The sequence below is a fragment of the Kryptolebias marmoratus genome, linkage group LG20 (genome assembly GCF_001649575.2).
Source record: "Kryptolebias marmoratus isolate JLee-2015 linkage group LG20, ASM164957v2, whole genome shotgun sequence".
Lineage (NCBI taxonomy): Eukaryota > Metazoa > Chordata > Actinopteri > Cyprinodontiformes > Rivulidae > Kryptolebias > Kryptolebias marmoratus.
Window position 1 is genome coordinate 21,009,851 of NC_051449.1, and position 13,197 is coordinate 21,023,047.

At 43.0% G+C, this 13,197-nt stretch overlaps 1 protein-coding gene across 1 annotated transcript in view; it reads right to left on the bottom strand.

Moving 5' to 3' along the window:
* Window positions 1-11,075, bottom strand: part of zbtb41 (zinc finger and BTB domain containing 41) — a 15,815-nt gene extending 4,740 nt beyond the window's left edge. Inside the window, exons 1-9 of the mRNA XM_017420254.3 lie at window positions 10,794-11,075; window positions 8,629-9,821; window positions 7,449-7,656; window positions 2,703-2,772; window positions 2,374-2,521; window positions 2,083-2,212; window positions 1,153-1,248; window positions 941-1,047; window positions 725-830 (exon numbers count right to left, since the gene is read on the bottom strand). Coding sequence (XP_017275743.1) covers window positions 725-830; window positions 941-1,047; window positions 1,153-1,248; window positions 2,083-2,212; window positions 2,374-2,521; window positions 2,703-2,772; window positions 7,449-7,656; window positions 8,629-9,793 — 2,030 coding nt within the window. The 5' untranslated portion in view covers window positions 9,794-9,821; window positions 10,794-11,075. The remainder of the gene's footprint in view (window positions 1-724; window positions 831-940; window positions 1,048-1,152; window positions 1,249-2,082; window positions 2,213-2,373; window positions 2,522-2,702; window positions 2,773-7,448; window positions 7,657-8,628; window positions 9,822-10,793) is intronic.
* Between the last annotated feature and the right edge of the window lie 2,122 nt (window positions 11,076-13,197).

Here is a 13,197-nt window from a genome sequence, read left to right on the forward strand (position 1 = left end):
TCAGCTCTGTGTTCACAGAGTCAAACATGAAACAAAGAAAAGAACCTGTACCTACAGAGAAACATGGAGGAGGCTCGGTTCTGTTCTGGGGCTGCTTTGCTGCATCTGACACAGGGGGTCCTGAATCTGTTCAGGGTCCAATAAAATCTCAAGACTATCAAACATTCAGGAGCTAAATGTGCTGCTCAGAGTCAGAAAGTTTGGTCTCAGTCACAGATCATGGGTCCTCCAACAGGATAATGACCCAAAACACAAACCTAAAAACACCAAGAATGGATCAGAACCAAACATTGGACTGTTCTGAAGTGTCCTTCTGAGCCTTGATCTAAATCCTGTTGAACATCTGTGGAAGGAGCTGAAACCTTCAAACCTGAGACAGATGGAGCAGTTTGTTCATGTGGACAGGTGAAGACGTCTCAGAGAGAGGGACAGAAATCACCTGACTGCAGGGATTGTCTCAGAAGGCTGGCCAACAAAATATTAAGTTACGGTACCATCCTTTTTGTTGAGACCAGATTCCTTAGTTTTTTTTTATTCTGTTGAACCAAAATTTAAAAGCAATGTCTGATTTTTTTCATTTTTTTACCCTTATTATTACTTTCTTCAGTTTCAGGTTATTTCAGTAAGCTTTGTGGGTTTTTCTCAAACAAATTTATGCCAACAAAATTGTCCGTGTCTGGAAGTCACTACTAATCCAAAAACAGAATAATTTTGCATGTCCTACTTCTGCCAAACTTTTTCTCCCAAATGAACACTTTTGTAATGAACTGTCAGATGATCATGGCGTCTAAAGCACTTCCCACATTCTTCACACTGATGAGCCTTCTCACCTGTTAGAAACACAGAGTGCATTAAATCAACACTAACTGGAAATTTGTGCATTTCTTTCCATCTGTGTGGATGAAACAAAAACACGAGCTGCTGACCCTGAAACTCTTACCAGAGTGGATTTTCTGATGTTTGGTCAGGTGATCGTGACGTATGAAGGTTTTTCCACACTCGTCACACTCGTAACGCTTATCGTCATGGTGGACTCTGAGGTGGAGCCTGTTCGAGGGGAAAGCAGGAAAGTCTTTCAGTGACACAGCCAGCCAACATAAAAGCGTAAAACGTTCCTAACCAAAGAACAGACTCGTTTGATCAGTCCTGCACCTGTAGGAGCTGTTGTGACGGAAACTCTGACCACAGATGCTGCAGAGATGAGGCTTCTCTCCGCTGTGGATCCTCAGGTGCTCCCTTAAGGTCGTCCTGTAAAAAATAAAAAATAAATAAACTAGAAGCACTCAGAGAGCGTAAACCTCCGCCAAGACCGTTGGGTCACCGATGCCGTTGAACTCTCGTAGGATCCAGATTGTGATCTGGATCACCGCCAAAATTTAATCACTTGTTTTTTCGCAACAACCCCAACATTTCCTGAAAATTTCATCAGATGGCTGGATTTTTTTGTAGCTTCGGGGTTGGTAGATTGTTAACGGGACAGATCAGAGTTCATCTATTAATGTGATAAATACATCATCTCAATCCACAGGCCGTTCATTTGCAACGTCCACCTTTGCCTTTACGGTGAGATTTTAAAAGAAGCGACATTTATAAACAAACCTAAACAAGGTTTTAACAAAGGGGTCATCTGTGGCCTTAAAATCAATTGAGGTCACCCTTGACTTATGAGGTGTCCAGCTGTGCGGTCAGACTCCAGGCCTCGAGGGCCGCTGTCCTGGGAGTTTCTGCTCCAACACACCTGATTCAAACGGTTTAATCACCTCCTCACCCAATCATTAAGTTCTCCAGGAGCATGGCAACAAGTCATCCATTTAAACCAGGTGTTTTAAAGCAAGAACACATCTAAAACATGCAGGAGAGCAGCCCCTGAGTCAGAGCGAGGGGTGACCTGTGACCTTTGACCGCAACATTTCCGGAAAATTCTGTTCATTAGTTTTAAAGTAATCCTGCCAACAGACGGAAGGACAATAGAATAGACGTAATAGACTTGTTCTTTTAGCTCATATTAACATTTGGCTTATTTTTAATGGTGAACTTTAATGTTCAGGGCATGTGCTATCATACTGAACATGTAAGTTGTACCTTTCTCTCACTGATTTCCCACAAACAAAGCAGGTCCACTTCCTCTTGCCTCCGTGTGTGCACTCGACGTGCCTCTTTTTGTTGCCCGTGTCGTTAAACTGACGTCCGCAGATCTCACAGGGAAAGGGACCTGCCGCGAGACAAAAACCAAACTTCTGTAATCACATCAGCAGCTTGTAGAATTATAGCCACGAACCCGTTTGAAGGCTTGATTACCGCATTTAAAATCTACTTTTCCTCTCATGAATGCTCAGTACTTTCAAAGAGCTTTTCCGTCATTATATTCCTCACCTAGGTGATACTTTTCTTGGTGTTTGAGCCTTGCGAACCTGGACCTGAAGTACTCGTCACAGAAGGAGCATTTGAACGGTCGGTCCTGAGTGTGAAGGATCATGTGCTCCTGCAGGTGAGGCCTGCGGCTGAACGTCTTTGAACAAATCTGTTAGACATTAAAGAGCTGCTCAGGTTTGAATTTTCTCTTTTCACATACAAGTCATTAAGAAACTGAACTCTTTCCACTCATCACTCTGAGCACAAACACCATCAGCCAATACATATCTCACTTGTTATTTGGTGAATAATTAGTGAGATATGTCCTAAAAGCAGAACCTGGTCCTTACAGCACATTTCCAGCCTTCACTCTTCTTTTTCCTCGTGGCCAAAAACTCTTGGGTGTGATCCGGATGAAACCTGGGAAGAGACAACAGACTCGTGATGCTGAATCACCTGAAGCAAAAGAGAAATAAGTGAAAATAAAACTAATTATTCAAAATCTCAATTAAATTTGCCACTTAGAGCAACCCAGTTAACTCTTAGGATGTTGACATCTTATCACCAAAGTCTCCTGGCGCTGTTTTCATCATTTTATGGCAGCCAAATGGAAACTTTTGTTACAAAAGTTGTGTTACAAAAATATCCCATTTTTAGCCTTTTTGAGGAGGACTGATGAGCTAACGGCTAGTCTGAACACAGCAAAGACCAAAGTGGATCACTGCTATCTTAAAACAGCTCTAATTTTCCAAATTTCATACGGCTTTGTGCAAACGCTAATTTATAAACCTTTATATTTATTACATAGAATCAGTGCAAAAAAGCAGCAGCAGCGTTGAGCTGTAGCACTTCCTACGCAGCTTGGCGGAAACTTCACAATACAGTTGTGGTCAAAAGTTTACATACACTTGTAAAAAAACAATGTTATGGCTGTCTTGAGTTTTCAATAAGTTCTACAACTCTTATTTTTCTGTGATAGAGTGATCGGAACACATACATGTTTGTCACAAAAAACAGTCATAAAATTTGGTTCTTTCATAAATTTATTATGGGTCTGCTGAAAATGTCACCAAGTCTGCTGGGTCAAAAATATACATACAGCAACATTAGTATTTGGTTACATGTCCCTTGGCCATTTTCACGGCAACTAGGCGCTTTTGGTAGCCATCCACAAGCTCCTGGCAAGCTTCAGGTCGAATGTTTGACCACTCTTCTTGACAGAATTGGTGCAGTTCAGCTAAATGTGATGGTTTTCTTGCATGAACCTGTTTCTTTAGCACTGTCCACATGTTCTCAATGGGGTTTAAGTCAGGACTTTGGGAAGGCCATTCTAAAACCTTAATTCTAGCCTGGTTTAGCCATTCCTTTACCACTTTTGATGTGTGTTTTGGGTCATTGTCTTGTTGGAACACCCAACTGCGCCCAAGACCCAACCTTCGGGCTGATGGTTTTAAGTTTTCCTGCAGAATTTGGAGGTAATCCTCCTTCTTCATTATCCCATTTACTTTCTGCAAAGAACCAGTTCCACTGGCAGCAAAACATCCCCAGAGCATAATACTACCACCACCATGCTTGACAGTAGGCATGGTGTTCCTGGGATTAAAGGCCTCACCTTTTCTCCTCCAAACATATTGCTGGGTGTTGTGGCCAAACAGCTCAATTTTTGTTTCGTCTGACCAGAGAACTTTCCTCCAGAAGGTTTTATCTTTGTCCATGTGATCAGCAGCAAACTTCAGCCGAGTCTTAAGGTGCCTTTTCTGGAGCAAGGGCTTCTTTCTTGCACGGCAGCCTCTCAGTCCATGGCGATGTAAAACACGCTTGACTGTGGAGACTGACACCTGTGTTCCATCAGCTTCCAAATCCTTGCAGACCTGCTTCTTGGTGATTCTTGGTTGACTCTTGACCATCCTGACCAATCTCCTCTCGGCAGCATGTGATAGCTTGCGTTTTCTTCCTGATCGTGGCAGTGACACAACTGTTCCATGCACTTTATACTTGCGTATAATTGTCTGCACAGTTGCTCTTGGGACCTGTAGCTGCTTTGAAATGGCTCCAAGTGACTTCCCTGACTTGTTCAAGTCAATAATTCGCTTTTTCAGATCCACACTGAGTTCCTTTGACTTTCCCATTGTAACTTTTGTAGCTGACTCTAATCACTGGGTCAAATGAGCCCTATTTAAATGGGCTCATGAGAAGTCAACAGCTGTAGTCAATCAGAATCACTTACAAGAAGTGAAGAGGCCATGACATGAAGCTAATTTGATTGACACAACTCGCTACATCACCAAAATTGACAAATTTTGTTGCTGTATGTATATTTTTGACCCAGCAGATTTGGTGACATTTTCAGCAGACCCATAATAAATTTATGAAAGAACCAAATTTTATGACTGTTTTTTGTGACAAACATGTATGTGTTCCGATCACTCTGTCACAGAAAAATAAGAGTTGTAGAACTTATTGAAAACTCAAGACAGCCATAACATTATGTTTTTTTACAAGTGTATGTAAACTTTTGACCACAACTGTATTTCTGCTGGCTTGAATCATATAACACAAAACTAACGGTGATGTAAAGGTTTAAATAACAACATTTGCATGAACTGCGATGACATTTTGAAGACTGGCACCGTATCCAAACAGCACTGATCTGCTTTTGAAGTTGTGGTGCTAACACTGCGATCTAAACCTCTAAGCCGCCGCTATTTTTGCATTACACGTTTACGTTGGGTGAAACATTATGAAATTCCTGACAGAACTGACCCGGAAGTGCTACAGCTAGCTGCTGCGGCTTATTAACTGCAGAATTCCATGCAAATGTTCATGTAAAGAGAAACTGATGGTTTCATAAAGGTCGATAACAGTGTTTCCCAAACCTTTCAGCATTTGACCCATAAAATAAAAATCAGAGTCTCTTGAGCCTGACTGTTGCTGGTTGAAGTACAGAAACAGCGCTGATAGGCCAATTAAAAAAGGAGCCTCGTCAACCATTATATTACTTGTATCCATTCCTGGCTGCTGTTTCTATTTCGCCGTAACAATTATGGCAAAGTACTATACTAGCTAATTGCCAAATTAACTTTAGAAATGATTACCTCTGGAAATCATTTTTAAAGTAATTGTATTTCTGTACATCTCCTTAAGACTCCCTCACTGAGTGTTTCAGGAGCCACCATGGGGTTTTGAAGCCAACTTTGGGAACTGATAGTCTACAAAGTAGCATATGCATGACTGGTACGGAAATCTGGAGATTGAAAATGTTTTAAAACAGCAACACACTTTGGTCTACTTTGGAGTAGTCATTGGCTTGTCAGTCCTGTCTGTTTCTCCAAACTGAGGCCACTGCAACTAAAACAGGGCAACAGGTAAGATAAGAAATGTTCCTAAATGTTCCATAGAACCGCTCTCAACAATGGCTGAATATCCCTTTAATGGATCCCATTAGTGGATCGTTTAACACTTTTCTTCTTCCACATCCATGAGGCTGACCTTCCTGCTCTTCTAGAAAATGAATCAACCTCTGTGAGATGTTAACCATAAAAAAGTCTGCTCCACATTAAAAGTTGTGTTCAGATGGTTCAAATTCTTCTCTGTGGCAAAACAAAGATGGACCGTTCTGGTTGTGGCTGCCATCTTGTACGCATCAAAATAAAATAGCACCCACCTCTAGTAATTGGATTTCAGGGCACAATATGGAGTTTTATACAGTCTATGATGAACACATCCTCAGTAATTCTGAAGTTTTTACTTCAAGAAATTGTATTTTTTTAGTTTGCTTATTTTTCCTAACAATGCCCAGACAACTACATGCAGATTTAAGTGTTATAGTGGAGTACTTTTTATTAGATTATCAGTTCGGTAGGAATCAAAAAGTCTCTTTATCAAACTGATCCTATCAGCCTGATTCAAAACTCATCTATAATCATTGAAGAGAAGTGGTACGAAGCTTTTGATCATCAAAACAAGAAGATTGAACAACAGCTGAATTTGATTTACCGTCTTCTTTTTCCACAAGACACAAGACGTTTCTGGCAGTAATTTGGTGGCAGCAAAGCAAAACTGCTCTATGACGGACACTTTTTTGTTATAAGTCCAAGGAGAGTTAAATATTGCTGAAAATCCTGAAAACATTTGAGTCGCCCTCAGACGTGTTCCAGCAATACTTAGAAACCTGTGAAGTTAAAAAGACGGCAGAGACACAGGCGGCTCTCTGTGGCTGTGGTAAGGGAAGCAAAAATCTGTACAAGGACAGGAGAGTTAGGAAGCCGACGGGAAGAAACCCATTTTAGTTCTGATCTGAGCATCTCGTGGACGATGAAAGGTGTGTGTGAAAATGAACGGCAACCACGTGACCGCAAACAGACTTCTTCATGTCTTATTGAGTATGCTGGAGTTTTGAGGCATCCAAGTGGCTCCTTCTGTATTAAAGCCAGTATTTGGAAGTAATTCAGCTTCAATGAAGTTTGAGAGAAAAATGGCATTCAAAAGAGCCACAGTGTATGCAAGTTGTGTGTACGTTTCTACCCAGAGTAGATCGTTGCTGCCACTGCTAATGCTAGTATCTGGGCTGCGCCTGCTGGCATCTAGTTGCCAGTCGGCACTGGCGAGGGAGTCTCCAGAATGCCCTTAAAATGTTTGCAACAGGGGTTCTATATTTTCTCGCAGTCTTGCCGCTTGAGTTTTCCAAGCCATGCACACAAACACAGGCTGAGACTTTCAAACAGTGGCAGCGCAGGACACAGCCGCACGGCTCGCTGGTCACTTGGTCTTAAATGGTTGGAATTCAATGAGACTGAAGCTGAAAATTCCCCTATTTTCTCTCAATTCTGAGTCACCAAAAAAAGTGAGATACTATCTTATGTTGCACCCTTTGAAGGCACAACAGATGAGAAAAATACTTAATATTTTAGGTCAGAGAAATTCTTTGCTCAAGACTTTGTTTGAAGTGTGATTATTGATGCCTTGATGATTGTTTCATAATCACATCGCAGCTCTCTAAATTGTAGTCGAATCGTGAGGTGGCTGAAAAACCCTCACCACATGTCTGCAGGACTGAGCAGGATTTTCTGACTGGAGGGACAGTTTGCTCGTCTCACCTTTTGACATGCTTGGCCAGAGTCTTTTTGCTGGCGTGGAGTTTGTTGCAGAAGGGACATTTGTGCTCTTTCTTCTGGAAGGGAGCGTCGCTGGCGTGCTTCTTCTTGTGCACGGTCAGGTTGGACTTGGTGGAGTAGCACTGGAGACAGATGTCACACTGGAATGGTTTCTCTCCTGTGTGCACTCTGGTGTGGCTCTCATATTTCCCTGAAATATATTACGAAACAAGAAGAATCAAGAAACAAATTAAATAAAGACCGTTATAATTCGTAACCATGCTAACAGGACTCTATAGTCTAATGCATAGTACTCGCCATCAGTTTTTAAGACCATCTTATCTTGAAAACTGATGGAGTTTTCCACTTTGTTGGTCAAACCTTAAAGACAACATTAAGCAAAATGTCATGCAGTATAATAAGATGCCACGCTCAGAGCACGTGTTGTGAATGACTCTCGGCTACTACCACATCACATTTTAGCTCAATAACTGTACAACTGACCGAGTTAGAGACGTTTTTGTGTTGGCTTATGTCGATTAGCTGTGGTGGTCATCTTGTATTGGACTGAGTCCAAAAGTTGATCAAAAGTTACTTTCTGAAAGTTTCATTAAAGTCTATCCAGAAGTTTACAAGCAGTCAACGGGGGTTGACACCAACACCTAATGCTGAAGTTTTAAGCAATGATCTTGTGTAAAAAGTAGAACTTGAAGTATGTGTTGTGAATGACTCTTAAGTACCACTGCACCAAATTTTAGCAAAATATCTGTAAAACCGCCTGAATTATACCCATTTTTGTGTTTTCTAATGTCAGTTGGCTATAGCAGCCATCTTGAATCGTATTGGCTCCAAAGATGAATCCCTTGTAAATGTACATCCTATAGTTATTTCCTAAAATTTTCATTAAAACCCATCCAGTGGCTCGTGAAATATTTTGCTAACAGACAGACAGAGTTGACTCCGATAGTTAACGACAAAATTTTAAACAAAGGCCTTGTGCAACCTGTTAGTGCTCAGAATATGTGTTGGGGACCAGCCTCAGCTACTACCACACCAGATTTTAGCTCAATATCTGTAAAATTGACTAAGCTAAAGCCACTTTTGTGTTTGTGAAGGCCAGATCTTCATCCGGTGATTACTACAGATCCTAATTCTACTCAGGATGTTACAGCATGAGCCCCACCTGCACGGTCAAAGGTCTTTTCACATTTGGGACACTTGAGAGTCTTCTTGCTGGAGGTGTGGATGATGACCGGAGCCAGCCCCTCGGGGTACACTGGACTCTGGTTGGAGCTCCCTGCTGCTGGTGCGTCAACCTCCAGCTCTCGCTCTGTCATCTCACAAGGTGACCCTTCTGTCCCTGAAGCCTCAGCAGCTTTCCTCTGAGAGGCACCGCCTGGGTGAATGTCTCCTCGCTCGTCTTCCTCCCCGTCTTCGTCCATCACGTCGTCCCCCTGAGCTGGTCTGCAGGTCTCGCTGTCATCAGCCACCTCCTTTTTGCTTTTATCTTGCAGTGACACCGTTCTGTGTCGTTCCTGCGTGGTGGTACTGTACTTTAAATCGTCCCTCTTATATTTAGTGGGTGTTCTCCGTCTCCGAGCTGATCTCCGAGTGGTGGCACTCCCCTGACCCGTCACTGTCTTTCCCCCTTCAGTGGAGGCTTCCTCACGGAGATCAGTACTCTCTGCTGAACTGTCTTGCAGGGAGGTTTTGGAGGTAACCTGCCGGATGAACAGGTTGCATTTTGCATCAGATGAGCTCTGGGTCTCTGCTTCAGCTCCTGCAGAGTCACTGGATGTAACTTCTGCCTCCGGAGATCCCCTTTTCTCAGCCTGACTAGGGCCGGCCTCCTCATCCTCGCATAATAACTTCAATATATCCATCATGTCCAAGAATCGGGCTGCTGCAGCCAGAGCCGGGAGCTCCGTCTCAGACACAACGCACTCCGCTGTATACAGGAAGCCGAGCAGATGCTGGAAAACCGAATCGTCCACGTGGTCCAGAGTCACGTGTGTCGCAGCAGCAGGGCTCTTGGATAGCTCAGCGTGGAAGTAGCTGCTGCCGTGAGCCAACACCGCCTTGTGGGCTCTGTAAACCGTCCCTCCCACTGACACCGACACGTCACAGAACTTCTGCCGGGCCCGGTCCTCGTTCAGGAACACGAGGAGGCTGCGACTGTGCTGCGACATGGTCAGACGCCTGAGACGCGAGGGCGACCCGTGGGCAGCTTCTGAGTCGACTAGGACATCGGCTCCGAGCGCAGAGGACGTGCCCGGGGCGCGGCCATCCCTGGCGCTGGCCAGACTCCCACGTTTGGGACGCAGCATAGTGCTTGGCTTCTTCTTCATTGGAACATCTGGTTATCAAGAGACAGAGCTGGAAAACAGAGGGAAAGAGTTGAGACCGGACATAGATCCTAAATCGGGAGAACAGCTCTAAATGGATCAAATGTCTCAATAAATTTATCAATATACTGTAAATAGAATCATGTTTAGGTAAATAGCTTTAAATGTGAAAATTGCAAAACACTGAAGGCCGGCGGTGGCTCAGGAGGTAAGGGTTCATCCTGTAACCAGAAGGTTGCTGGTTTGAGCCCCTGCTCCGTCTGTCTCAGCCGTCGTGTCTTTTGGGCAAGACACTGGTCAGAGGGCTCGGTGGCGCCGGCGTAATGGCAGGCTCACTTCTACCAGCCTGCTACAATGTGGCTTACCACCATCAGTGTGTGAATGGGTGAACAAGTGCAAGCCATTTACCATTTCTGGCCAAGACTCAGGAATTCAGCCACATCTTAAAGACAAGCTATGCTCGTTTGAGGACAGTAATGTTCATATTTTGGACAAAGAAGATAGATGGTTTGCAAGGGGGTGAAGGAAGGAAGCTATCTATCTAACTATACTGTCAGTTTTATACCAATCCTCCTAGCCAACAAAGACCCTAACAACCCTCTGGAGGGAGAGTGATCTGCGTGTGAGTTCAGCCCGCATAAACAGAGCACCTCACTGCAGTTCAAAAGCTTGGAACTCTGAGCTTTAGGACTGGCCATGTCCTGGACTGAGACTCTACACCAAGACAGACAGGCAAGTAAAACAGCTAACATTGGGAACATTTAAATCGTCCCCCTGCTGTTATAGATCAGAGCAAAAAATGTCGCTGAAAACCTCGTTGCAATGTGACAAGTTAGTAACATGTCACAAACCACCACTGCATGCAAGGGTTTGCGGATTCCCTCTCCACCTCAAGGACCCCTAGCACAACACGATGACGGGCGGGCCCCCCTCCGAGGAGAGTGTTGACAAACGACCTTTAACGCGACGCCGGAAACTCGCCATTTCACCGAAATTATCTTACCGAAAGCCCACGGGACGCCCTCACGCAGCAGTCTTCAGCCAGCCGATAAGAGAAATAAGAAGCAGTAAATGTGTGTGTGTGACGGGGGGAATAATAATTTCCTGAACAACTAGCTGTGACGCCCCAGCAGTAATGTCGGCCACAGACACAAAGCTTCTGCTCATTGGCTGCAGCTACACGTCCCTCAGCTCGCAGAGAGGCGTAAACTCGGGACAAAATCAGAAAAAGACCCGAGAAATACTGTGAAGATAATATTTAACCACCTTTTTTATTAAGGCATGTAACCTACGGCACGCGTGTGTTTACAAATACAACCTTGCTGACATTTAGGAAGCTTTCTTGACACCGAGGCATTGTGGGTAATGTAGTCTAAAGCATTAGCGTTTTAGACCGCTTTCAGACCATCCATATAAAACATATTTATAATATATGTCAGTGTTTCAGACTGTATATATATATTTTTAAACTTCACTTTGTTACTTAAGATAAGTTTTAGACTTTATTTATTGTTTCTTATGCTGCTTCTTAAAGTCAAATTACTCTATAAACATGTTATTGCAAAATAAATACATATTATTAAAGGTGAAGCTCATTGTCAGATGTATTTGGACTTCTATAAGGATCCATACAGTCTGATTTTCTGCAGTATTACATCAAAAAACACAAAGAATTAAATGCCTAGCATTCCTTGAATGGATGCATATCGCCCACCACCTTTTATGCCTGAGATATAAACTGTGATCATCTTCTGATGAGAAGGGAGAAAATAACCTTTTACATGACATTATGCAGAGTCCCATGTAATCTTGCCAGATCATTTGTGTGTGTGTGTGTGTGGGNGTTGACTCCCGATGGTTAAAGGTGAAATTTTAAACAAAGGTTTTGTGCGATCTGTTCAGGCTCAGATCACGTGTTGGAGAGGGGTCTCAACTACCACCACACCCATTGCTAGCTCAATGTTTTTAAAACAGACTGAATTACAGGCATGTTTGTGTTTGCTAAGGTTGCTTAGCTGTGGCGGCCATCTTGAACTGGGGCAACTCCAAAAGGTAAACAATTGTAGATGAACATCCAATGGTTAGTTTCTAAGAGTCTAAATTAAATCTGTTCTAACGTTGATGAGCTATTTTGCTAACAGACAGACATGAATGACGTAAACAGTTAATACCAAAGTTTTAAACAAAACTCATTATGTAGCACTAAGAGTACAGTATGTGTTACAGACAATGTTAAGCTAATAATACACCAAACTTTAGCTCTGGCTCTGTAAAACTGACAGAGTTATAGCTATTTTTGTGTTGGAAATTTCATTAAAACCCACCCACTGCTTCATGAGACGATATGCTAACAGACAAACAAAGTGACACACACACACACACGCACACAGGCAAAAACATTATTGCCCTTTCGCCTTCAGCACAGGGGATAAGTAGAATTGCATTTGTTGCCTAGTTTACACAAATAAAGAATTTGTCCTGTTGACTTGGTGCAGAGAGGTTTACACATTAGACTCAGAAACACAGACATTGATATGCACAATTGTTTCTTACAAATAATATTCAGATATGCAGAAGGATCACAAAAATAAAACAAGAAACAGACACAATCAAAGCCCATGAACAGGATTTGTGACGTGCAGCCAGTTACTTTGCTGCAGTGGTGTTGGTCAGATTGACTGATGAAGTCAGGTAGGGGTCACCGTTGACTATGATGTAGGCAGACAGCTTTGTGATCTGCAGTGAGAGTAGGGAGCAGATGAAAGAGAGCCTAGGGAGAAGAGGGTTGAAAGTCAGGAGAAGCAGGACAGAATCCAAGGGTGTGAATGAGAGGGAGACAGGTGGAAGGTGTAGAGGCACTGAAGCTGGATGAGTTTAAGTACCTGGGTCACTGCAAGAGTGAAAGGGAAGGTTTACAAGATGGTAGTGAGACCTGCTGTGATGTTTGGTTTGGAAACAGTGGCTCTAAAAAAACAGGAGGCAAGGCTGGAGGTGGCAGATACCAAAAACTTCACTGGCAGCGACCCAAATGGACTGGATCAGAAATGAGCATACCAGAAAGAATAGCTGAGGTTGAGTGGTCTGAAGACAAAGATAAAGAGTAAAGGCTGAGACAGTGGACATATTGGACAAAGGACACTGAATATGGAGCTGCCAGGGTGGAGGAAAAGAGGAAGACCACAGAAGAGGTTCATGGCTAAGTAAAGAAAATGGAAAAATTGTCATTTCAAACCTGTTCTTCTAATTAGGTTTTGTTTAAACTCTGCTCCCTTTTAAATGTCAAGATAATGTTTTATGATTATTGTGTTATTATTTTATGCAACTGATGTTCTGTGTTACAGGTCTCTCTTGTAAATGAGACTGCCTGTCTAAATACTGTAAAAGCAAATAAATGGATGTAGTGAGGA